This window comes from Tiliqua scincoides, chromosome 1 (assembly GCF_035046505.1).
Source record: "Tiliqua scincoides isolate rTilSci1 chromosome 1, rTilSci1.hap2, whole genome shotgun sequence".
Taxonomy (NCBI): domain Eukaryota; kingdom Metazoa; phylum Chordata; class Lepidosauria; order Squamata; family Scincidae; genus Tiliqua; species Tiliqua scincoides.
This window is the reverse complement of record NC_089821.1, coordinates 96491900-96519141: the sequence shown is the minus strand read 5'-3', so window position 1 is coordinate 96519141 and position 27242 is coordinate 96491900. Positions and strand designations below refer to the sequence as shown.

The 27242-nt window shown below is 43.1% G+C and overlaps 1 protein-coding gene across 7 annotated transcripts in view; it reads right to left on the bottom strand.

Moving 5' to 3' along the window:
• Positions 1–27242, bottom strand: part of GALNT13 (polypeptide N-acetylgalactosaminyltransferase 13) — a 226074-nt gene that overhangs the window by 35159 nt on the left and 163673 nt on the right. For all 7 annotated transcript variants that reach the window (XM_066633827.1, XM_066633844.1, XM_066633854.1 and 4 more), the window contains 2 exons: positions 7865–8004; positions 617–715 (listed from right to left, as the gene is read on the bottom strand). In XM_066633827.1, coding sequence (XP_066489924.1) covers positions 617–715; positions 7865–8004 — 239 coding nt within the window. The remainder of the gene's footprint in view (positions 1–616; positions 716–7864; positions 8005–27242) is intronic.

The window sequence follows — 27242 nt, the reverse complement described above, 5'->3', positions numbered from 1 at the left end:
TGGCTATCAATATGTGATGGATAGTTAGCACCAGGGAGTCCCTTCTGGCTCTGTTCCAGCCATCTTTGTTTCCAATACCACTGATAATTGAGGGGGTTGAAGTTCACTCCTGTCCTCCTCCTTATCAGTGGTCTGTGTGGCCACTTCCCTAACCCGGAAGTGCACCCACCAGCTAGGTGACTGTTCCTTCTTCTCAGTGTTCCTCTCCAGCCTTAAATCCAGCATAGCAGATTGTGCATGTACTGAAGAATCCTGCTTCTTATGAGACCTCCTTATCTTAGACCAAGGCTAACAGACTCTCCACTGCCTTGGCAACTGAGTTACTGGAGTCTATGAGCTACATCATCACTTGGATCACCGCAAAAGGCTTTCTCCCTTTAGCAGCTGTCAGATCCTTCATCTGTCACTTTCCTCCACTGGGCAAGCATGTGGGGCAGAGCCCCAATCAGGGCATCTCCCATGCATTTAATCACCGTATTAAGTTGAAACAATATCCTTAGTGAAAGAACTTTCGGGAGATTTCAAAAATGGTCATGTGTGCTGAGCCTCAAGAATATTTAAAATGTTTTTATAGTTTCAAAAACTATTTTGAAAATAAGGAAAGATGTATTTTTACCTGGTTTCCCCCCATGCCATGGCAGTTGAATATGCCTACTTTTTCATTTTCCTTGCGTCCCATGTTGTCTAAGCATTGGTTGGTCTCAACATTTCTGATCTGGGGGGAAAAAAACACAAATACTGCAGGGAAATTCAAAGCATAATAGAAGTTTAAGAGTTAGTAAAACATACAAAAATTGGATACAGTACAGTTATGAAAAAGTCAACTATTAGAAAATACTCCAGGCATGATCCTATGCATATTTACTAGGGAGCAAGTGCCACAGATTTCAAAAAGATTACTGCAAGGTAAGTCAGCACAGGATTGCAGCTTAAGGTGTTCCTCTTCACCCCAGCATGGTGTCTTTTCCAATGCTGGTGTATTTTTTAGATTGTGAGCCATTAACCATTTATTGATTTATTTTACAATGTAAATCGCTTTGTGAACTACTCCTGTTGAAAAGCAGTACATAAATAATAATAGTAACTGCACTTCCAGGGTTTGTGAACCACTCAGGACCCACCTAGCTTAACAGGACTTTTTAAAAAAGTTTCATTTTAAAAGCCACTCAAGTCTCTGCTTTAACCTTTTTTTTACTATTGGGGGCACCTTCTGGAGCATTTGTTGAGCTCCACATTAATTAGAGTGGGACCATTCTGGGGCCTTGCATTCACCTGGCCTTCAATAAGAGCTGAGCATGGTCACCTACTCACAAATGGTCACACACATGTGACTCATAGCATAATCCTGAGTGCTCTCTGGACCAGCACAAGGTACACTAGCCCAGTACTGTCACAGATCTACTGTAAGGCATGTCTGCAATGACTGGCAAGTTGGCCGGGCTGGCGCAAGAACACATGCCAGCCTGCAGTGCGCTGATAGTGAGTTTGTGCTGGCCTCCCTAGGATGGCACAGGGGTTTGGGGAGGGCAGAGGGAGGGCGTCATGGGGTGGTCAGCAGGTGGACCGGCCCCAGGACAGGGGGTGGTACCAGGATCCAGCTGGATCCTAACCCCCCTCCTGAGTAGCCTGGCCTTATACCGAACTGCTCGGATCTGTGCCATTGATTTCAGTGGTGCAGATCTGAGTAGTCCCATTAGGGCAGCTGTCACATGACACAGGATAAGGGGAATTAATTCCTCTTACTCCACGTTGTGTGCCAGCCAGTCCCAGTTCTGTGCTGGGTACTGGGCAGGCCAGCTGGCATGCCTGTTCCACTGTGAGGATCGGGTTGTCGGTTTCACTTTCCATAGGGTTCAATACATTTTCTTTGTCAGCTATCAACTTGCCAGTTTTATGATCCACCAACAATCAGGTCATGACCCACTGGTGGGTCCCAACCCACATTTTGGGAAAAAATGCCGTAGGTTGTAGGGTTTGCAGTATTATTATACTATAGCTCTACCAAAAGAGAGGAAAAGATTCTAAGAGGAAAATTAAGTTTCAGAGACTATCTTTACTATTAGATCATGATTTGCTTATGAAATTTAAATTGGATGAACAATAAACTACGCAAGGACTTCTTTTCCATTCAATTTCACAGTTTCAGAGATTTTCCTTAAAATGCTCATTACAAAATCTATAAAAGAAATAGATTAGGAGGTGCTCATTTTCCTGGCAATGTGAGCAATGACAAGACAGTAAATCCAGAATATTATGACTTCGTATCTTACTTTTAAAGAGATGTGTAACTTATGGCAAGAATGTCAATAAGGTGGAAATAATGCATTATTTAATCCCCTCTGTCTTGACTGTATACTATTTAAAAGTGCCAGACTGAGGCTCCAATTCTGTTGGAGTCTGGCATAAGTTCAAAGAGACGGTGGGTGATTGGGCAGCCTACTGGGAGGCAAGTAAAAAAAAATTTACTTACCTCCTGCAGGTTATCCAATTCCTTCTCCCACCACAGCATGCAGCGCAGCCTCAGTTGGCATGGCTGCCTGCTATAACATGGCAGGGGATAGGATAGGGCAATAAGCCTTTTTTTGCAGAAATGTTTGTAGTGTACCATTGTAATGTTTTGAAAAATTATTCTGGAGACCGCCTGGTAATACTGGGTGCTGTAGGCTTATACCATAGTCTTTTGAGACTGAAGGTTGTCAACCAATCACCTCTCTTTTGAAATGTTTGCAGGAGGAGGTATGGAATAGATCACTGTGGAAGGAGAAGAAGATGTCTATTACATTCTTCTTTATTTCTCCTTTCTACCTTGTAAGGAACATTAATTCCAGTTAGTGCTAGAGTCAGATTCAATAACTAATCTTACATTTTCAGAAGAACAGCCATGCTCCTTTTCTCCTGCAGTTTTTGGTGCAATCTGAGTTATTTTTGTACCATGTGCAGTGTAACGTAATTGAAGGCCCAATCCTATTCTCAAGAAATGACAACATATCTCTATATACCACTAGCATACCTGCAGGCAGCAATGGGGGCAAATGCCCTCGGCAACCACACCTGCAGGGGGCGCCACCTTCCTTGCCTCCCCACCTTCCTGGGCCCCGAATTGAGGCCTTTGGATGGTCTAAAACATCACTTTGGTTTTAGTCCGAAAACTGGAAGTGGGGTTCAAAGGCCCTCTGAAGGCGTTGGAAGAGCCCAAGAGGCAGATGTATGCTCCCCATCCCTCCAGAGGGTCTTCAAACCCCACTTCCAGTTTTCAGACTAAAACGGGAAGTGACATTTTAGGCCTTCAGGAGCTGGAGGTGGTTGCCCCTGGACACAATGGTGGGGGCCCCTGGCATTCTCTTTGGTGAGGGGGCATTCTTCAGTCCTGCCTGAGGTGGCACAGGGACCGGAATCGCCAGTACTATGTGCACCAGTGCAACTACAACCTCACTTGTGTAGAGGTTTGCCCATCAGCAGACGAGCTGTGGACACTGGAGCAACATTGGAAAAACACTGTGCCAGTGCATCTTGGACAAGAGGGAGCACACAAAAGAATGAGGGATGAACCAAGAAAGTAGTACCTAGTAATTAGCATGCTTGCTCCTTTCCTCATCTCCACTTTCCTTTGTTGGACACCCAGTTGAACAGAGAAGCCTTGGAAGAACATACGTGCTGCCACCAGCATAGGCTATACAGAACTACATAAGAACAGCACTGCTGGATCAGGCCATAGGACCATCTAGTCCAGCTTCCTGTATCTCACAGTGGCCCACCAAATGCACAAGACAACAAAAGACCTGCATCCTGGTACCCCCCCTTGCACCTAGCATTCTGACTTAGCCCATTTCTAAAGTCAGGAGGTTGCACATACCCATTATGGCTTGTAACCCGTAACGGATTTTTCCTCCAGAAACTTGTCCAATTCCCCTTTAAAGGCATCTAGGCAGGATGCCATCACCACATGCTGTGGCAAGGAGTTCCACAGACTCCCTGTGGGCTAACCCTCTCATAGGAGAACTCCAGGGATTATAATCTCTCACAGTAGTATCTGCAGAGCAAGGGACATGGCAATCCATTGAACTTCCCCATAACTACAGACCAGCGTTTAAAACAGAACCAGTGTGTATTAAAAGTTTGCACACCCACAGGGGAAGATAAGTGGATCAAAAGTGATAACTGGGAGGACTTTGCAAAACAGACCAAAATGAAACAGAAAACTTGATGTGCTCTAGCTAGACCCTTTCTCTAGCTATATTACCATGCCTAAATGAATCTCCAGCTGTTTTAACTTGGTGTTCAGTGAGTGGGTCCTCCTCTATGAGGTCCACAGAGTGGGTTCTCAGGCTGTTGGAAGGGAATTACTATGACTTCCAGTGTACTGGGAGTTTTTACATTTACTGGAGTGAGGTCATGGCAATCTCTGGCTGGCAGAATGGAACAGACAGGAGTGTGAGCCAACTGGCAGACACATTCCAATTTGGGCAACACAGATCAGGGAAACGTGGGGGATTCATCAGGAAACACAGGCGATTCATCAGACAATCTAACTTGGATGTCATTCAGATTCCAGTGCAACTCTGCAGGCAGAGGCAAAATTGGGAAGAAAATGGGAGCACGGAATAGAAGGGTCCTAGGAGAGATGTGGAAGGAATGAGAAGTCAATGTTTGCCAGAACCCAACCCCCTGTAGTGCCACTGTGGGATCCCATCTTCCCCCGGGGGGGGGGGTCTACAGGTGGTCCAGGGTCAACTCAGGACACTTCCCATTTACCCTGCTTCAGAAGTAACCACAGAGACGGATGTCCATCTTGACCAAGCCTGTTTATTCAGGTCAAGCGCTTCACATTCATTAAGTCTCTGTTCCCTCACAGGGACCTGTGTCTTGCTCACAGGCAAGGTACAAACCCCACAGGTAGGGAATACAAAAGTCCATTAACTATAGGTAAGTCCACAGAATCAAGGCTAGCACCAGAGGCCTTACCTCTGCTGTAAGCAGGGCCAGGTAAGATGTTGGGGCTTTAATAAGACAGTCAGCGTTGCTGCCTAGAGGTTACGGGGAGACCCTGAAGCTGCATGGGGTTCAGCCCCTCAGCTGGCTGCCGAACGGTAGTGATGGTGTCTCCGCCCAGCTTGCCTGTCTGCTGGTCTGGTTCCTCTGGCTGTTCCCACTGCACAGGTGTCGTGAGGCCTCCCCAGGCTCCCAGGTGGTTCCACACCCCTTCAGTCCTCTGAGCAGCTCCTTCCTTGGAGATCCTCCTCTGGTTGTTGATGAGGGTCTGGGTCGACCTTCTAAATGGAGGGGCGATTCCTGCCCTTCCAAGGCTAGGGTCCAGTACTGGTAAGGCAATGGGTCAGCTTGAGCGTTCCCAGACCACCCTTGTAGAGCCTATGAACCTAGAGCCTTCTAAGCCTTGTAGAGCTTATGAACCTAGCAGCCTGCCTGTCTGGGTCTACCCCTCTGGCCATGTGATGTTGGAGCCTACTCCCGAAAAGGTCCCCTGCCTGGGGGCTGTATCCCGGTAGTACTCACTGCTTCCCTCCTCCTGAGGAGTCCCTTACTCCCAAGGAGCCCTTTACCCTTGAGGAACTCCTTGTTCTCAAGTAGGCCTGCACTGCCTGGGTCTGGCCCTGGTGACACCCCCCTTCAGTTGACAGACATCAACTGGACAGACACCAGTGCTGGAAAAAACAGAGCCAGTGACAGAGCTGGCACAGGTAGGCAAAATCCCTAGTGTATTTATTGACCTATTTTGCTATACAAACCACTTTGTGGACTACTCTTTATGATAAGCAAAATATATTCTTAATAATAGGGAACAATGGGAAAGGGGGAGAAAAAGCAGGATATTGCAACTGTAGACACCCCTCCTGATGCCACAGTAGCTCCTGAAGGGGGTGGGGCAGTGTGACATACTTCTGTCATTTTCTGCATGTGGAGACCTTGGGGCATCTCCCCATTGTTAGTTGAGATGCCTATATTGCTGTACTACTAATTCCCAGTGCCTGGCAAGGGACTGTCTTCACCCCCCCCCCCAACATTCATTGCTCATTGGCCCTGCACCTGCTCCCATCCAGTGCACCCTTGTGGTGACTCTGTAGCTGCCAGTGTTGAAGTGGGTGGATGCAATGATTGGTTCCTTGGATGTGACACCAATGATGTGCAGATGTTGTGCTGATGATGCATTGATGTCAACACACTGCTCTGTATATGATGGGCTGTGTTGTGGCTTCCGTAGTTGCTGTCTGCATTGGTGGGAAAGGCATGCCAGCATTATTGGTAGGGCTGAGTTAGCATGCTGTTGCCTGGACAGGCTTAGCATGTGATGGACGTCGCATCAGCATTCGTGTGATGTTGGCACAGTGTCCCAATAGGACTAGACCATAAGTCACAGTTTAAGTCCATCTTGCACACCATCTCAAACTCTTATAGGTTCAACCCAGAACACCAGTTTCCTTCTCCCTTGTTGTAGTATCCAGCCCAATGGAAAATTTTGATGAACTCAAAAGCTCGCTCATTTCTTTGTTGCTTCTGGTCCAAATAGAAGTGTTATGCTACTGTTCAGATTGGTGCATCCTATATATCCTATAGTTGCACTAGTGGGAGGGGGGGCGCAGAATCCACCCTCAAACTCAGTGGGCAGTTAGCAGTTGAAGCTAACAAGCAAGACAAGCTTATTTCACAGACATGCTTGGAATTCTTCTCCTGTTTCCATAGAAACCTAGCCCTTATTGGTGAAAAACAAGGTGTTTTAATGACTGTTTCATAACTTAATTTACCTTGTCATGCCCATCTGATATATCAGTGGTAAAACATTATTCTTTCATGCTTATTAGGCATGCTATTAAAAAAATGAACTTGATGGAGATCACTCTTTAAAAAAAGGGGAGACTGACAATTTCACAGTGGACCTGACTTTGCATTGTAATTTAAAATTCCAAACGTGTGCAGTAAATGTACCTTCTTTTAAAAAAGAAGCAGATCACTGTTGCAGAAAGTTATTTTTCCCACACCAAACCATTTACAGTGTTGAAATGAAACAGGACAAAAACAAAACAAACAAAAAAACACAACTTGATTTTGCAACATTTGGTTAACTCCAATTATGCCAAAACTTGAAATGGAGGGACTGAACAATTCAGCAGTCTAGAATTGACCAGAAGAGGCTTGGTTTTGTGGCACTGACCCTTGCTACCAATCTTTTCAGCAATTGGTACTTCCTGTTCCTGCTCTCCTTTCTCAAGTGTACCCTGATGAGGACAGGTCTCAGGTCCAAATCCAACTGTTCATATGTAAAGGAGGATCCACTGGTGCCCAGGGTCATTAGAAATTATTCCTGTGAATGCCCACAGGGGCATGGAGGGGCACTCTTGAAACTAGGGTGCCTGTTTCCATGAGAACTCCTTCTTTCTATCCCTCTTGCTGGGATCAGTTTTCGGAACAGCACAGATGCAGGGTGAGGTGGCAATGTGGCTTGGTGGAGGGACTTCAGGATGGTCAATCTGAATCAGGCCCAACTTAACTTGTTTCAATTGTTTGCATGGCACTACCTGACATGTAAATTACAGATGTGGCAACTTATGTTTTTTTCATTTTGATACAAATGTTTGGGAATGAGCACTACCTGGCACTACTTGCTGGAAATGCATACGAACACAAAATAGAAATACAGTTTAAGACTCCAGAAGCTATTTTGAAAGAAAAACTGTCTGGGTTGACGCAGAATGCGAACCTCACAAAAACAAAATATGAACACACTTTGAGAAACAAAATTCATTTTTTAAAAATGCATTTTCTTTAACAGAAAAACTCTGTTTTTCTTCAAACAGTTCTTTTGAAGTTTTGCTCATTTTCAGAACATGAACTTACGGAAAAGAAATCATACCTCTCCAAGGGAGTAATATCGTCTTGGTATCTGTGAGTCCGGGTAGACATTTTCTAGGTACCATGAAAAGGGTTTACATTTCAGGTGTTCTCTCAGTGTTTTTCTTATGGACACATCTCCATAATCCACTTTGACAACGCCTGCATTTTTTTCAGAGATAAAAACATAAGCAATATTTATTTTCTTTCAAATTACATGAAAAATGACACTAATCTAGTAAAAAAGTTAACAAAGTGTTCTACTGGATCTTGACTTCTGTGTTGGGCCGCAAGGCCAGACACAGGCTTGCATGTCTGCACTGGCAAAACAGTTGGCACAGACGCAAGAAGACTCATTGCTGGAACTGGGGCTTTTCTTGGGGGAAGGTGGACGAAACTCCCCTTCCCCCTAGGAGACTCCCAGCAGCTTCCCAGCACCGACTGGATACAGTGGTAGCCGTATAGGTGCCACTGCTCCAGCAGGAGCTGGGAAGCATAGGATTGAACTGTAAACCCCTGATCTTCTTCATAAAATACATCCATTGAAGTTTCACTTATAGTGATTATATAGATGTTATAGACGAATGGATGTTACAGCTGCTTGGACTAAGAGTCCTTTAAATGCTGAGTCTACCATATGCCCCACTGACATGGTTAGGTATTCATGGGTAACCTCCACACAGATGCCAATGCATTTATATCAGTATTAGGTCTCCAAAACATTGCTGTCTGTATACGATCAAAGAAAGATGGGAGCTTTTCCACATAATCTCTTACTGGTACTTTTATACCACAGATCAGAAATCACTCTTATCATATAAAAATATAGCATGTGATAAAAATTGATTTTGTGCTATCACTTTGGAAATATATCAAATGCTAGGCATTATTAACATGAACTAAAAATATTCTTCCTCAACTTTTACAAGAGCAACCACTTTTTTATTGCATAAGGGCTATATTAAATAAACTCAGAGTACTGCATTGTGCAACAACTTCCACAGAACAGGTGTTTTTAAAATCACATAGCAGTGACCTACTTCAATTAGAATTAATGTAATCCATAGATAGAAACATCCAAGATTATCCCTTATTTAGATGTTTGCAGAAAGTACAAACAATCAAAGTGCATTATACCAAATGCACGGATGTATTACATATTTTCAGGTTATTTTTTCCTAAATAATTTTCCTAAATAATATTTCAGTTTTAGAAAGTGAATTAAAGCATATTTTAAATCAGTAAAATCATAGTCTTTTGATATTCAACAACATTCAACAAAACCTTTATTAGACATAAAAATTTGATAGGTGAAGACTCTGTACAGAAATCGTAGAGAGAGTATAAACCTAAGTAGTACCCAAATATATGTATATGTGTGCACCTATGTGTACACACAGAAATGAAAGTACATTACATTTTACATACAAACATGAATTATTTAAAAGACAGAAAACAATCAGTTACTCTGCAGATCTTGCCAAGATGTAACCTACTCAGTGATTACTTGGTACAGAAAGCTTGGCTCGATTCAGAATACTCAAATTTAGGAACTGTGTGACATTTTTCTTTCTGTTTGTCTTGGTGTCTTGGTTGGTCTTTTGATATTATAACACACCAAGACAAACAGAAAGAAAATTGTTCCTGCACAGCAGGATCGGGTCTGGGAAGGTGAATAGGACATTGGCAGTGCAGGTGTCACCAAACTTGCCCCCTCCCTGGCTCAATCTGCCCACCCCTTCCCACCCTCCCTTGCCCTGCTCTGCCTCCACCCCATCCTGTTCTGCTCACCCACCACACCTCCTGCCTCTCCCACTGACTTACCTGTTCCAACAAGTGGCAGGAACGTGCTGGAGCAGCCGGAAAGGTGCAAGCCTTCCCACCAGCACTGTCAGCAGCATGCCAAGTAGCATACTATCAAAGAGCCTGGTGCTGACTGCTCGTGAGTCAGTGCCAGTGCAGGAGGTGCATTGCCATTGGATGCCACACATAGAATTGGGTTTTTAGTCTGAGTGAGCTCCTCTACTACCTGTTCTATCTGCTGCCATTTCCCACCCTCATGACTTGTAAGTATGGGAAAGGTAGGAAATGAGGAAAAAGACAGATAAGGAGGCTGGCGCTGAACCAAAATTTTGCAAATTTTGCTCTGCTCTGTTATCTGCTCCTAATATCTCAAGCAGATCTTATCTAGGTTATTTAATCTCTCATGCCCATTTTCAGAAATTCACCATCATCACTATTTAGCACATACAGCTTATTAGGCATTGCACGAGATACAGAAATGACTTGATCCCAACCCCAACATTAGACAGATGAAATAAAAAGCTGTAGAAGAAAATGGAGCTCAGTCAAGTAGTATTAAATATAAAATATGACCAGTTCTAGATTATATACAATGTTGAGAGAAAAATATACTAGTATGTCAATGAAAGGTTAATTATATTTTATAAAGTCGATTACTTGCTTATACTCAGGAATATCAGCCAATATTTCTTCAGCGAACACAAGTGGTTCTTAATGATTAGGATAGTGGTTCTCATACATTTAGCACTGGGACCCACTTTTTAGAATGCAAATCTGTCAGGACCCACCGGAAGTGATGTCATGACCGGAAGTGACATCATCAAGCAGGGAAATTTTTAACAATCCTAGGCTGCAATCCTACCCACACTTACTCAGGAGTAAGTCCCATTACCTATCATTGTTAAAAGAATATACATAGTAGCTTGTTAAAAGCACAGATCTGTAACATTTCCCCAAGTGCATTCACATACCATGGTAGTATCAAGTCTAATATATGAAAAATACAATATTGAAATGAATGGGGACCCCCTGAAATTGGCTCGTGACCCACCTAGTGGGTCCTGACCCACAGTTTGAGAAACATTGGATTAGGAGATATTTTCTTAATAGATAATCTACAGGTAGGATAGGGTTTGAGATGGGTTTTCTGTGAGTGGCAAAGAAGATGGTCAGATTTGGGCAAGGGTGGACAGAGTAAACAAGCTGTGACTTTTAGCAGCAGTTGGTTGAAAATGAATCATAACTGGGGTAGGGGTATCACAAATATGTGATCAGGAGTGCTTGACCTCGCGAGCATTTCTGTTCCAATCGTAAAGAGAGCGCCAGACTGTCACCAAACTGTCACCAAAGAAAGAGCAGCCTCCCCTTCAATTCACCTTGCACTCTATCCCTTTTCCATCAGTTAAGCTCCCCCTCCCCAAATATAACAAAAAAAGAGAGATTCAACTTGGTGTATGGGGGAAGATCACAGATGGAGGATTCCCTGGTGTTTAACTTATTGATATGCTATTCAGTAGGCAGCAAATGATGCAAAAAGTATCTTTTTCCTCCTATGGAACCTTGGGCAGGACTAGAAGCCCCATGCAAGAGTTATTTGCATACATTAAGAAAAATTAGTGGGAGTCTGTGTTCAGAGTATTCCCCTCTGCAGTCTCCAAAACACTCTGTGGAGACCAACAGATCTATATAGTGAGGCTGAAATATCTCATTTCTGTCTGTCAGCTATAGTACAGAAGGAAGCGTTTTGCTCTCACACCACCCAGATGAAGCAGTTGCCTCTTCATATTGAAGAACCTATCAAATGGGATAGGTGACGATACCTTCTCAAATTACATTGACTGCAGGAGCTTGGAAGATCTCACCACTGATAACATTATTTTCATAAGACATAGCAATGGGGCATTGTAGATCTCTCATTCAAACAGAAGCACAATCTCATGGCCCATTTTATGCTTATCAAGAACTGGATTGCAGCAATGTGGAGGTTTACTAGACTGTCACAATAAAATTTAACAAGGCTGGGTAATCTGGTCAGGATCTATGATGCTGTATATACAGTCAGTTCCCTTTATAAGTGAATTTGCTATCAGTAAATTCACTTATCTGCAAGGGGTAGAATTGCCACTTGCCTCTCATCTGAAATTCTGGTCTTGTTATCTGTGAACAGTGGACTGGTAGACTTGGGGCAGGGAGGAGAACTTGGCCCAGCTCCGAGCAGGCAGTTGGGGGCGAGACTGTTTTTTAAGCCAGGTGTCTGAATTAGGTCAATTTCCCTCATCAAACTGGCATTGGTATTGGCCTGTGGAGAATCACATTTGTGTCCATTTCCAGACTTGCCCCACCATCTTGGGCACCAACTTGGGGATCCCAGCTGAACTGTCAAAATCCTGGTAATGATGAGAAGCTGATGTCAGTTGGGGGGCCTCTGGATGGCTATCTGAGGGACACTCTGGGGATGAGGCAAGCCCAGGGAAGGAGCCAAGAGACAAGTGCAGGAGAAGGAAGGGTGAAGCAACTCCCTCCCCACTGCTGAACTCACTGAGGCCTCATTGTTGGGCCAGCAACCTTCAAGGAGTCGAGATAGCCAGAGAAATTGTTATCCACACAACCTTCAACGCCTTGAAGATATCCAGCACAGAGGAGAAAGCATCAGATAATGGAGATGCTCACTATCACTCAGCCCCACAGATTTCAAGTAAAAATTTAGGTTCATAAATTGCATAGAGTGTATGGTGAAGAGGGTCCCCTGGAACCTAACTCCATTTTTCCCACAGGCTCAATGATTCAGTATCTGCTAATTTGGTATCCACTAGGTTTTCTAGGAACCTAACCCTAGTCAATAACAAGAACTGGCTGTAGACAGGCAGCTGATAACTGATCTATAAACCAGTTCATAAGTAATTGTTAAGAGGAGTTCTTCTCGTAAATGAGCAGGACAAATGGCTGAAATCAAACATGGAGAACAGTTCTGCCTTAAGTTTGTTTACTGCCAAAGAATTGTACAAAAACAGGACACTGAGGAGGCAAACTGCAAAACAGAAATGCTTTTTAACATCACCAACAATAACACTAATCCTAAGCTGAATAGGTTGTTTCAGCTCAGCTCTAAGTAAAATGGAGAAATAACTCCTATTTTAAATGCTTTAACTGAAAAATTTATTTTACACACAGTGTCCAGCAGGTGGAACCATTTCCCTATGAAAAGCCAAGCAGAAACCATCTACTCTTAGGTCAATATTAGATAGAGAAGAAACATGAGTTATCAGCAAGGAATGAATCTATGTTCACATTTTTCTCATGCAAATACTTCAACTATGCATAATCATGCAGATTTTTTAATCTACATGCCCATAAAGTTTTACTTTAAAAAAAAGAAGTTATAAGCAGGTATTACACAAACATTTCACCAAGCAAACAGATCCAGATATTTAGTTTTGTAAATACCGTTAATAAAATGGTTTTACTTAGGATGGTGTCAGATATTATGGTCAAGAGACAACTCTGAATGTGCAGCAGGCACATACATCCACTTTTAATCCTTCCCACGTAATATACAAGGAGAGAGGTATCCTATCTTTTCTATAAAGAAAGTAGTGGACATTCAATGCACGAGCTCATGCATCTCAGTACGGAGCATATGTGCCTCCTTCCTCTTTTATGTAACAGAAACACCAGTGCTAGAAAGCGAAACTAAGCCACACAGTCACATTTACTCATGAGTAAGCAGACATGCCTTGGCTCGAAGGTCAGGCAAACAGGAATGCAAGGCCATCAAAATGGCCCTGATTTGATGAATGTGGAGCTCAACAAATGTTCCAGAAGGCAGCCACTCTGATAAAAACAGAGGCTTCAGCTGGTAAGGTGAAATTTTTTCTAATATTTTTCTGCCTTTCAAGGCTAGGTGGAACCTAATGGTTCACCATTTTAAAAAGTAGGTTCCGGTGATTTGGGAACCACTGCTTTATTTGAAAGCATTGGAAAAGGTTTATTGGAAAGGGTTGCTGTCTTTTCCAGACTCCTCGCTCTGCTCCCCCCCCCCCAGTGGAGCCTCATTTCCTCTCCTCATCACTCTGGAGTTTTAATGGAAGCTTTTGGGCACCCCTGATCTAGCCCAAACAAAAAAACACAGATTTAAAACTGATTTTCTCCTAAATCTGAAACTGAACTGGTTTAAGAGCTTAAATTGAACTGGGTAGGGCTGAAAATCTAACTGATTTTCTTGGGGTGGGGAATGTTTGAAGTTATTGCAGGCAGGCTACAAAGAGAATTCACTTGGTGGAACAGAGCTGACTGCCCAATGTCATCTCCCCTTATTTAATTATTTATTTACTTTAATATTTATAATTATTTTAATTTATTTATAGCCCACATTTCTAGGGAAAATGGTGCAATTTCACTGCTTTGTGAAACTGCTATGGGCAATTTTAGTGCTTGCTGCAATTTCAGGAAAACACTTACTGCTTGACGATGTCACTTCCAGCCACATCACTTCCAGGTTAATGACATCACTTTTGGTGAGTCCCAGACAGATGGTCATTCTGAAAAGTGGGTCCTGGTGCAAAAAGTTTGAGAACCACTGTTCTGACCTATGCCAAGTCAACATTGTAATGCAAGTGCAAAAATGAGAGATCTTGGTACCTAAGGAAGTATCGTAACACACACCACTTTCCATTTCAGTTATCCTTTTTTTACAGACCAAACAGTGAGCAGATGATCAAATGAAAAATTAGGCTCACTATGACTCAGAATTTATTACCTCTGTTTCATCCTGAATCTCCAGTTTCAAGATGCCCAAACTTGAACTGTATTTTGAGAAAATGTTAAGTGCTTTGCCTCATAATATCTCTAGAAAGGGAAAAGGATGAAAGCCAAAGTGACCCCAGAAAGCAAAGTTATCTTACAGGATGACCATTTGCCTTAATCCACAGAAGATCTTTGCAGAATCAGATGAAAAAACTTAGGTTTGTCTGTTTAAGCAACCAAATCCAGAAAGCGCATGAAAAAACAGGGTTGCAGAATGAGGGCAACAACTTGGATGCATAATACAGGCCCAGATTTATGAATAAATTAAAAAAAAAAACTCCTATTACACTGGGTGGGAGAGATAAAAAAATTAGTCCAGGGAAGCAATCAAGCCACAGCACTATTACAGAGGTGCAGACGGCAAAATCACTTATCAGGCAAATGCCAGATAAAACATTTATCCAACACACATTTTTATTTTTTGATTTAGCCAAGGATATACAGTGTCACGGAGGTTGTGTATTCAGTTGCCCTATTTCTATATAAAAAAGGGGAAGAAAAGTTGGTATAAAGTGTCTAAATAATGGTAAGGACGGTAAACGATTTGAGAGATGGGGGATTTCTGGAGAATAAAGAGAGATTGTTTGGGTAACAGGCTTTAACAGGGAATTGATAACAGGTGCCTGTAGGAGAAGAGTATTTAAGTGGGTGAGCTGTTGCAAAGCGGGCAGAGTCATTCAGTTTCAGCTAGGAGCCCTGCTATAGGTGAGAAGACCAAGAGTACAGTATAGTAGTAGTAGTAGTAGTAGTAGTAATAGTAGTAGTAGTACAGTAATACAGAAAACAAAAAACACTCCTAAGCTCTCTAAAATCTTTCAAATACAGAAAATCATTGTAGGAAGTTGTCATTGTATTCAGGCTCACACTGGAATGGAAAGTGTCCTGTGTACACCAAAACGGACTTCTGCAGTAGCTACAGTCCCGCAGTGGTGTCACTGAGCTCCTATACACTCCTTCGTGGTTAGCAGATCCACAAAACAAAGAGCAAGGGTACCTGGTCAGTTTCCTCCCAGATGTGACATTATTAAGGAATGTATGCAATCCGGGGCCTGGTGTGTATGGCTCGTGGCAGTAGTCATCGCCATGTGCCCACAGTAATGCTCCCAGCATCCTGTGTGGGCAGTGAGATTGGAGAATGTCAGATCCCAGGAAATTTCTGGGCCCCTTCCTTTGGCTCCTGGGCCCCCTTTCTGACCGGGTACAAATTACCCCCTTTACCCCCTTCTCCTAGGCCCTGGCAACAGAGACGACTATGTTCTAAAATCACAATAAAAATTCCCAAACGTTATGCATCCCATGTATTCTGCCTAAATCACATCCATAGAAAAGAGTGGGGAATGTGATTTTAAATTTCAAAGACAGTGACCCTCTCCTTGCTGCTTCTCCCCAGATGAGCTCTGAAGCCAAAAGTGAGCCTGCTAGATGTGAAGCACTTGAAGGATAGACTTACAGTGGAAAGTGGTGGTGTTTTAAATTCCTACCCACACCCACCCTCTGCTTTAGACATGATTAGCAGAGACCAGAGTTGTACAACACAGATCTGCTACTGTCGCATATAGTTTGGGTGTCGGTTTCACAGCAGACTGCTTTATTTCATGATGTGGTTAATTAGCATGTAATGACAGTTTCATTGTCCTTGAGAGCAGATAAGTACACTTTAGAAGGCCTCTCTCAAGCAGTCTGTTATTGTAACTACCACAAAGCATGTTTCACCTCCATGACCACCCACAATCATTTTGACTGGTAAACCATGAACGCCCTCAGAAGGAAGCACAGATAAGATCACGTCATTCCTCTTAATTATTAATGGCTTGAGCTTTTCCTCACGAAGTGAAACATTCTGTCCTGTGATATTCTGTAGTCAATCAGAGCAGCAATGACAAAACGCTATTATTAGTTCACAGCGATGCCTGCAACCAACTGGCTCCACAATATACTGAGGAACAAAATAATTTCCTATTTATATTTAGAATTGTTTTGTGAAAGAAATTGGGACTGAGCTGAAATTGAATATTTTTGACAGGGTAAACACATACAAACACACACAGGTCCCACTTGCAACCATTTTTCAACAATGGTTGATGTAATATGATGCTGTCATGTGACATCACCCCAGTCATTACATCATCCCTATCTGGCTGATCACCATGACTAACACAGAAAGGAGAAATAAGCAATTATGGGGAAGGGCAAACAGTATAGAAACAGAAAGGCAGGGTAGGAGAAGAAATTGGGAAAGGTAGGGTGATGGGATGTGATAGACGGTTTGGCACAATGAGAGGATGCGGGGACAAAGGAGCGAATAAGCAGCCCATCCTGGGGCATTCCGTGTATAAATGCTTTTATGCGAATGCCCGAAGTCTACGAGCAAAGGTGGGAGAACTGGAATGTCTGGTGACAAGGGAAAATATTGACATAGTGGGCATAACGGAAACCTGGTGGAATGCGGAGAATCAGTGGGATACCGCAATCCCGGGCTATAAACTCTACAGGAGGGACAGGCAGGGGCGTGTTGGAGGTGGGGTGGCCCTTTATGTTAAGGAAGGGATAGAATCCAGCAAAGTAGAGATTGAAGGTGGGTCCGACTCCACCGTAGAATCTCTGTGGGTTAAATTACCAGGCTTGTGCAGCAATGTAATACTGGGGGCGTGCTATCGTCCTCCAGACCAGAAATCGGATGGGGACCTTGAAATGAGGAAACAGATCAGGGAGGTGACAAGGAAGGACAGGGTTGTAATCATGGGGGACTTCAATTATCCTCATATTGACTGGGTCAATTTGTGTTCTGGTCACGATAAGGAAACCGGATTTCTTGACGTGCTAAATGACTGTGGCTTAGATCAGCTAGTCAAGGAGCCCACCAGAGGACAGGTGACTCTGGATTTAATTTTGTGCGGTACGCAGGACCTGGTTAGAGATGTAAACGTTACTGAGCCATTGGGGAACAGTGATCATGCTGCGATCCGTTTTGACGTGCACGTTGGGGGAAGAATACCAGGCAAATCTCTAACAAAAACCCTTGACTTCCGACGGGCGGACTTCCCTCAAATGAGGAGGCTGGTTAGAAGGAGGTTGAAAGGGAGGGTAAAAAGAGTCCAATCTCTCCAGAGTGCATGGAGGCTGCTTAAAACAACAGTAATAGAGGCCCAGCAGAGGTGTATACCGCAAAGAAAGAAGGGTTCCACTAAATCCAGGAGAGTGCCCGCATGGCTAACCAGCCAAGTTAGAGAGGCTGTGAAGGGCAAGGAAGCTTCCTTCCGTAAATGGAAGTCTTGCCCTAATGAAGAGAATAAAAAGGAACATAAACTGTGGCAAAAGAAATGTAAGAAGGTGATAGGGGAGGCCAAGCGAGACTATGAGGAACGCATGGCCAGCAACATTAAGGGGAATAATAAAAGCTTCTTCAAATATGTTAGAAGCAGGAAACCCGCCAGAGAAGCGGTTGGCCCTCTGGATGGTGAGGGAGGGAAAGGGGAGATAAAAGGAGACTTAGAGATGGCAGAGAAATTAAATGAGTTCTTTGCATCTGTCTTCACGGCAGAAGACCTCGGGCAGATACCGCTGCCCGAACGGCCCCTCCTAACCGAGGAGTTAAGTCAGATAGAGGTTAAAAGAGAAGATGTTTCAGACCTCATTGATAAATTAAAGATCAATAAGTCACCGGGCCCTGATGGCATACACCCAAGGGTTATTAAGGAATTGAAGAATGAAGTTGCAGATCTCTTGACTAAGGTATGCAACTTGTCCCTCAAAACGGCCACGGTACCAGAAGATTGGAGGATAGCAAATGTCACGCCTATTTTTAAAAAGGGAAAGAGGGGGGACCCGGGAAACTATAGGCCGGTCAGCCTAACATCCATACCGGGTAAGATGGTGGAATGCCTCATCAAAGATAGGATCTCAAAACACATAGACGAACAGGCCTTGCTGAGGGAGAGTCAGCATGGCTTCTGTAAGGGTAAGTCTTGCCTCACCAACCTTATAGAATTCTTTGAAAAGGTCAACAGGCATGTGGATGCGGGAGAACCCGTGGACATTATATATCTGGACTTTCAGAAGGCGTTTGACACGGTCCCTCACCAAAGGCTACTGAAAAAACTCCACAGTCAGGGAATTAGAGGACAGGTCCTCTCGTGGATTGAGAACTGGTTGGAGGCCAGGAAGCAGAGAGTGGGTGTCAATGGGCAATTTTCACAATGGAGAGAGGTGAAAAGCGGTGTGCCCCAAGGATCTGTCCTGGGACCGGTGCTTTTCAACCTCTTCATAAATGACCTGGAGACAGGGTTGAGCAGTGAAGTGGCTAAGTTTGCAGACGACACCAAACTTTTCCGAGTGGTAAAGACCAGAAGTGATTGTGAGGAGCTCCAGAAGGATCTCTCCAGACTGGCAGAATGGGCAGCAAAATGGCAGATGCGCTTCAATGTCAGTAAGTGTAAAGTCATGCACATTGGGGCAAAAAATCAAAACTTCACATATAGGCTGATGGGTTCTGAGCTGTCTGTGACAGATCAGGAGAGAGATCTTGGGGTGGTGGTGGACAGGTCGATGAAAGTGTCGACCCAATGTGCGGCGGCAGTGAAGAAGGCCAATTCTATGCTTGGGATCATTAGGAAGGGTATTGAGAACAAAACGGCTAATATTATAATGCCGTTGTACAAATCGATGGTAAGGCCACACCTGGAGTATTGTGTCCAGTTCTGGTCGCCGCATCTCAAAAAAGACATAGTGGAAATGGAAAAGGTGCAAAAGAGAGCGACTAAGCTGATTACGGGGCTGGGGCACCTTCCTTATGAGGAAAGGCTACGGCGTTTGGGCTTCTTCAGCCTAGAAAAGAGACGCTTGAGGGGGGACATGATTGAGACATACAAAATTATGCAGGGGATGGACAGAGTGGATAGGGAGATGCTCTTTACACTCTCACATAATACCAGAACCAGGGGACATCCACTAAAATTGAGTGTTGGGCGGGTTAGGACAGACAAAAGAAAATATTTCTTTACTCAGCGCGTGGTCGGTCTGTGGAACTCCTTGCCACAGGATGTGGTGCTGGCGTCTAGCCTAGACGCCTTTAAAAGGGGATTGGACAAGTTTCTGGAGGAAAAATCCATTATGGGGTACAAGCCATGATGTGTATGCGCAACCTCCTGATTTTAGGAATGGGTTAAGTCAGAATGCCAGATGCAAGGGAGCGCACCAGGATGAGGTCTCTTGTTATCAGGTGTGCTCCCTGGGCATTTGGTGGGCCGCTGTGAGATACAGGAAGCTGGACTAGATGGGCCTATGGCCTGATCCAGTGGGGCTGTTCTTATGTTCTTATGTTCTTATGTTCTTAGTATAGAACCAGCAGGGGAAAACAGTGGCACCAAACGGGATTGAAAATTGTGATACGTATATTCATTGAAAGTGCTATTCTGGAAGTTTCAACACCTCTAGTTTCAACACTGCTATTTTCAGATCCCAAAAATGGCGAATAGCTGAGGGAGCCCTGAGGGAAACTAGCTATTACTAGTTGAAAGTCTTCAGTCTGAAGACCAGAGGTATTTGTCCATTTGTTTAAGAAAAGCTGTTTCCTGCTCCTGCTTCATATGACAGTAGCATAATTATAATCTATGACCTGGTCAACCTTTCTCTGAGCTGTAAAACTCTTTACATAGATATCAACATGAAAACTGAAAAGCAGGAATCAAACACATTACAATTATTACAAGTTTCTGTTGGATCACAAAGCTATCCCAGAGAGCAAAAACTTTAATCTTTTTTTTTCTTTTAATCCAAGGCAGAAATAACCCCCTGCAGTTTGTTAGAATGACATCCTGTGGTTTGCAAAAATGACATCCTTTTTCTGCTTCATGCCATGTATTTTCATTCCATGACCTGGTAATCTCCAATTAATACATTCTCAGTGTGATCTTTCCCACAAATTGAAAAATTTATCCATCTATATCAGCTTTTAATAGCTTTGCTTTCAAAGGGGAAAAACAAGGCTACTGCTCAAATCTTTCTGATTTAAGTTTTGGCAGAAATTGATAGACCTTATTGCACAGAATTAAAATGTACACAACCATTACATAAGTATCTGTGAATGCATTAGAATTTCACAAGATATCTATGAATATTCTAGGTCCTTTATTAACAATATCATCCCATTCTTCCCAGCAAATGATCAGCGCATGATGGCTGAAATATATTCCTTTGACTTACTGGAAGGAAATAATTAGCCTGATTTTGAAACACTATTATAATCCTATCTGGTTATAAACAGGATCAGATTAAAAGGACATGGGCATCCTTTATGGAACTATATAGTCTGGGTTTCTAAACGGTTGGATGCATAAGTCACTTCTCCATGTCTGAGAAAAGAAAAATGGGAAAAGTACCAATGGATCACAGAATCTAGAAAGGAGAAAAACTAAACAAACACGGAGTCCTATTTGCTCAATGGCAACTTTCATCCCCTGTGAAGTAGTCATCCCAACTTGTATCATGGTATACCATAGGGCATGGGAGGCTGCAACTGTTGAGAGGGAGAATCAGCAAAACTCCCTCCACATTTGCATGCCTCCAGCTGAAGCAAGTGGCACTTTGGATCTGAGTCAGTATATTTTCAGTATATACATAGTCTCTGTGCAATTCTAGGGGATTTTGCCCTCCCATGTGTGAATCCCACACAATTTCTGAGAGTCCCTTTAAATTTAGGAACAGTTTTAGGGAGAATAGGGAGTTGTCTAGGGAGAGGAAAAGATACTGTACGTGATTGCCAATGTGCTCATGCTTCTTAGGATACAAGGTACAATCTACATTACTCTGACCACACAGTTCTGCCTCTGAATCTTTTTGCAGTAGAAAGAGTATTCTGCTGGCCAGACTTTCATGTGCAACAGGACCTACACAATGCACTAGATGCACACTGTTGAGAGCAAGATGGGAACACACTTCTGATAAACTCGCTGATAACTAAACCACAGCAGGTACATCAGTGGAATCACTCTCACGCTGTGTTGGAGAAACACTATTTTTCATATGAATTCATCTCACACGGAGTCATAGTCAATTCATTTGAAGTGATCCTCTCTTTTGCACACATATTTACATTCCAATCTATATAAAAGTGCAAGAACATTGTAGAATGTGGAGCCACCCTAAGACACTGGAATTAAAAACCCAAGATTGACAGCCCAATCTTAGTAAATCCTTGCACGGTGATCCTTGCAGTGCAGTGTTACTGCAGATCCTTGTAGTGGTACTGGCTCAGCTTTTGCTGTATCCCATAGGACAGAGGTTCTCACACATTCAGCACCGTGACCCACTTTTTTAGAATGAGAATCTGTCAGGACCCGCCAGAAGTGATGTCATGCTCGGAAGTGACATCATTAATCAAGAAAATTTTTAACAATCTTAGGCTGCAATCCTACCCACACTTACCCAGGAGTAAGTCCCACTGGTGATCACTGTTAAAAGATTAAGCATAGTAGCTTGTTAAAAGTATAAGCCTGTACAGGTTCCCAAATGCAATCACATACCATGGTAGCATCAAGTCTAATATATTAAAAATAAAATATTGAAACGAATGGGGACCCACCTAGTGGGTGCCGATCCACAGTTTGAGAAACACTGCCATAGGGGATTTTTGGCTGCTGGAGGTCTCCTTGGGGTAAGGGGACATTTGTCCCTTTGCCCTGGGGTAAGCCCCAGAAGCCACAATGGGTCACCTTGGACCCGAGTCAGCGATATCACTGGTGCAGATCTATGTTGATCTGTGCTGGTGGGTCAGGCCCTGGAGGGTTTAAATATGGGGTTTGTTGGCACTGCCAATCCCCACCCCTCCCAACCCCTGCAGCCACCCTGTTCTGCCCTTCTTTGCCCTGTTCAACCCCCTCTCCACCCTTGTGTTAGACTTAACTGCTTCAGTGGGTGTCCTGATGGCCGCCAGCGTGAGCAGGTAGGCTCCAGCCTTCCCGCTGGCATGCCTGGGCCCTAAGCTGTTGCAAAGCACTTTACGGTGCTTTTGTGACAGTGTGCACCAGTGGAACACACATTCTGCCAGTGCAGCATTTAGGTATGATTGGGCCACAGTTACTAGCATGAGTTTACATTTAGAGAGACATAAAAAAATGAACTTCTATAAACTCTTGTGTAGGCAAGTTGTTAGAAAGGTGTTGATGAGAACATACAAATGCCAACTATTTCTAGAAGGATCAGGGCAGTTACATGATATTCACTGCATCTTTCTACCACGTGATGAAGTTCAGAGTCATCTCACATATAAACCTCTATCAATTAATGTTTTATTTTTGGATGCAGTTTTAAGTCTCTCTTGCAGTGAACCTCAACAAAGACCAACTACAATTTCTTTTTGGTTTGCAGCAAAGAGATATAAAAACACAGTTAAAACATAAGGAAAGGTGGCATAATTTACGATGCAACAGGTCTTCATATGGCCATCCACTTGTAGAAAAGATTAGGATCTCTCTTTAGGCTACCTCACATGTCAGAAGGTCCCCTTTTCCCCTCTATGAAACATCTTCCCAGGTATGGGAACATGTGGAGAAATGTTTATACTAACTGTATAGCTATAAACCCCCACAGCAGTCATTTCAGTGATTAATAACTCAGTCCTACCTAACTACCCCTGCACCAATGTCAACAGAGCATGTGCTGCATTCCGTGGGGGAATTTTGGGTCCTGGAGATGTCCTCAAGGTAAGGAACACGTCTCTGTTGCTCCAGCAGGTCTACTCAAACCTGTGCAAGCAACGTTGCTTGTGGAAGTCTGAGTGGACCAGGATAGATGGATCAAGGCCAGGAAGGGGGATAGGATATTGGTGGTGGTGCTACCAATGATACTGCCCCCATTCCCTCAATTTGCCCCCTACCCCGGTCTTGTACCCATTCCTCCCCCCTCCCACTCTATTCCATCCACCCTGGCCTTCTGCTTGACCCCCCTGCACTGGTTTACTGATGCCAGGGCTTTTCTGAGGGCCACCAGTGTGTGGACCTGGCTGCTCATGATTTGAGGAAGCCCAGCCACATTGAATGGCATGTCACCTTTTTGACAGCCATAAAGCACACTGCCCTTCCAGGATGCTAGTTCTGGAGGAGCAGCAGACCATTAGGATTGGGGCCTAAAACACTCTTTAATCCAGTTAAACACTCTTTAATCCAGATTCTGACTACTGCAGGTTGTAGTTGTTTGTACAGTGGCAGACCTCCCCAGCTTCGCACCCTGGGGCAAACGTCCGTGATGGTGCCCCTTCATGAGCTGTCGGTGTCCCCCATGCGAAAATACGCCCCCACAACTCACCTGAGGCTCAGGGAGTCTCATGCGACTCAGGGCTACATTGGGGAAGCTTCCTAAAGCTTCCCCGATGCTATAAACCGTGCTTTCTGGAAACTGAAAGCACAGTTTCCGACCCCATCAGTAGCCTCAGAGGGGCTTCCTTGGGATCCTAGAGAATTGTGCCCGGGGCATTTACCCCATAGATCATAATGGTAGGTCTGCAACAGTGTGTGCAGACCAGTTCACACAGCCATTTCTTTGTTCAATCTCTGTATCTGGGAAAGCATCTTATGAAGAAAAAGAACTGTTCTTTAAATGCATGAACTGGATCTACATCTTGTCCCTATACATCTTGTCCCTATACATAACTCTTATGTAAACAGTTGATAGAGCTTTCTGGAGTAATCAAAGAATACAGAAGTTCAGCAAGTGATGCTAAATGATTTTCTGGGACAATTTTCTCGCCTCAGGAGTAAACAATTTGAAGGAAATAAATTCATTTGTACCTGATAAACAAATTCTTCAAGCATCTTACAATAGAGAAAGGAAGTTATCAACAGAGAAGCTATAATTAACAGGCCGGAATTCTAATTGGATTCATATTTCTAGTTATTGTTTGTTTCCACGCACAAGCAAAATAAAGCATGGCTTCTTAGTTCTATAGAGATTCACCAATACAGAACAGGAAAGAGGAAAGAAAATATATTACAAGAATAACATGTTTGTTACATCAAATGAGATGTGGCGAGCTTATTCCTTCCCTAAGTGTTCAATGCTATCTAACTAGCAGCTACATTCCCAGTTGTTTCACTACTGCATAAAGGAAAAGAAAAACATAAGGGGGAAAATTCTGAGGCCAAAATACTTAGAAGAAAAAAATATGTAAATTGCTCTAAAAAAAAAAAAAGAAAAGAAATGGGAGGGAATATTCAGTACAGCCTGTAATATATGACAATGTGAGAGATGGTTTTCATCAAGCCCTGAAGGACAAGTGCATTTGAGACATGATTTGAAAGCAATTGCTGAAAGAAAACTTGTTTTAACACTCTTTATACTCAAATGCAGTACTCAAAATTACTGCAAATTCCTGGCTCAGAGACCAGTTCAGGTTAATGAAGATAAAATTTACATTTAGTAGCCAAAAGGGGTCTGGCATCAAGAAGAAAGTCAATCAGACTGTGAAAAAAATAATCCAATTGACAGCCAAGAAGTTTTTTTTAAATAAACTGCCATCCAATGAGATATTAAAATATCAAATGGAAAATAAAACCAAAGCATGAAAAATGTGGAAAAAATTAACACCCAATCAGTAAATGCTTGAAGTGGATACAACCTCTGGATAAGGATGTTCATACTGAAAGCAACTCAGCAATTTCTGCCTTTTTCTGACACTGTGAATAACAATATGGATGACTGCAAGTTATAAGGCAGTGTTGCAGGAGTTACAAGTTGGAACAGAAGTTATTTTCAAACAAATTCTCCCTATGAATACTGATGACAATATTTTCCAAATTATTCCAAATATTATTTAGCATCAGCACTGGTTGCCCAACCATTTTGTCATAGCAATTAGGAGGGAAATAAGATTCTACAGACTTTGGCTGTGAACCTGGGGCCCTGCAAAAATTATTTCCAATTGGGCCCTGCAGCTCTTAAGGCTGCTCCACTTTCCTGAGCTCCACACATTGATTAGCATGTATGAACAGCAAACCAGATGCACAAGTAAGAATTTCAAAGAGATACACTGGAAAAAATGATCTGTGCCTATCGTGAAATTACATGTGTAGAACACTATGCATACATTCTGATGAATGAAGATGGAGTGCATTGAAGGTACAGCAACTGTAGTAATGATTGCTTAAGGTTTGAGATGAAGCACTAACGGTAAAGAGAAGGTTTCCGACCTGTCCTGACCCGAGCAGGAGCTCACAGGTCCTAAAGAGGCAACTGAGAGTGACAGGAGGTAGCATCAGAGAGTGGCAGTCAGATCATCAGGACAAAAAGTTTTAGTTTGGTTTGGAGCGGCAAGTACTCAGAGAGCTTCAAGTTGCACCTTGTTCTAACAAGATCAGGGGCTCAACTAAGGCCCTACAATTCTCCTGACAAATGGAGAATCTGAAACAAGCAGTCCTCTAGCTCCATCACCTCTCTGTGCCATTTTCCTGGAATGGAAGGAGCTGCTTCTTCAAGGGAATCTGTCTCAGGATATTCTGTCTCTGAGGGATATGCTGTACCCTGAGGGTACAGGGTTTTCTGGCTTGTGGGGCTCCCAGCTGACAAGAAAATCTTTTCCAAGTGTTTCTAATTACCATTTCAAAATACTATTTTTAACAATTAGCAATAAAATATTCCAGAAAGTTCCTAAAAATATATCTGAATGCATGAAAAATACATCATTCAACATTACAACATTATACCTAGAGTGCCAATTAAATAAAGAAATACACTGTTCAGAGCTCTATAGGGCTGTTAATGCAAATTTCATTCTGAATGCTTAACACCATTTTAACCTACATATGCAGGATGCCCACAGGGTACAGAATAACACCTTTCCAAGTAAATATAATTTCATGAAGTTGTGAAATGAACATTGAATCTAAAGAAATTCTAGTAAGATGAAGAAAAAATACTTCAATCCATTTGCACTGTGGGTGTGACATGGAACATTTCAGGGCTTAGAGGGCATATTTACACATACACCTGCCCACACATGTGCAGAAATGCCTGAGCAAGCAACAGGAGTCAACCTAAGTCCCAAGATGGTACACGGGTGACCCCTGACCTCCTCCAGTGAAGCAGGAGACATTGCCACAGTCCTCTCTTTCTGAATGGTGAGGTATTGAGTCCTTTTGTGCAATTCGACTCTCCTCTCTCCTTCTTTCAATGTATATTCCACCACTTGTGGCACTGGTGCATAACCCTCCTCCTCCCACACTTTCTACCAGATACCCATCCATATAAGCGAGCAGCTATGGGTGCTAGAAGTTGCCACTGCCACTGTTACTCAGAGAAAATGGGAGGCAAGTGATCAATGGTGGCTGATCCTAGCTACATTACTGCTCAGTCGTTTGAACTATGTGAGGCTTTCTTTTGTTCCCTGCACCTCTTGTGTTCTTTACTGTTGTTATTACAGCACTTGGATTTTAATTGCTATTTTGTATTTTGTTCTGATTATCTGAGATATTAATATTTTTTTTTATATTTTATGTTATGATTCACATGGGGAGGTTCTTTTGGAGGCTGAAAATTGGCATACAAGTTCCTAGATAAATAAAAAGATTTGAACAAGTGAGGAACTGAGCAGGTATGGCTGCTAGGAATACTTGTCCATCTGTCTCTCTGTGTAGGAGAGCAGCAAAGTCTCTCACAACCACTGCTGTATGCTCCAGCAGGCAGGACTACAACCTCTTTCCATCCCTCCCTTGATGAATATGCCACTACCTATAAGGCTATGTTCAAATCTCCCTTCCTCTCATCAAAAGAGAAAATGATGGCAACTGTCTTCCATTGCTACTAAT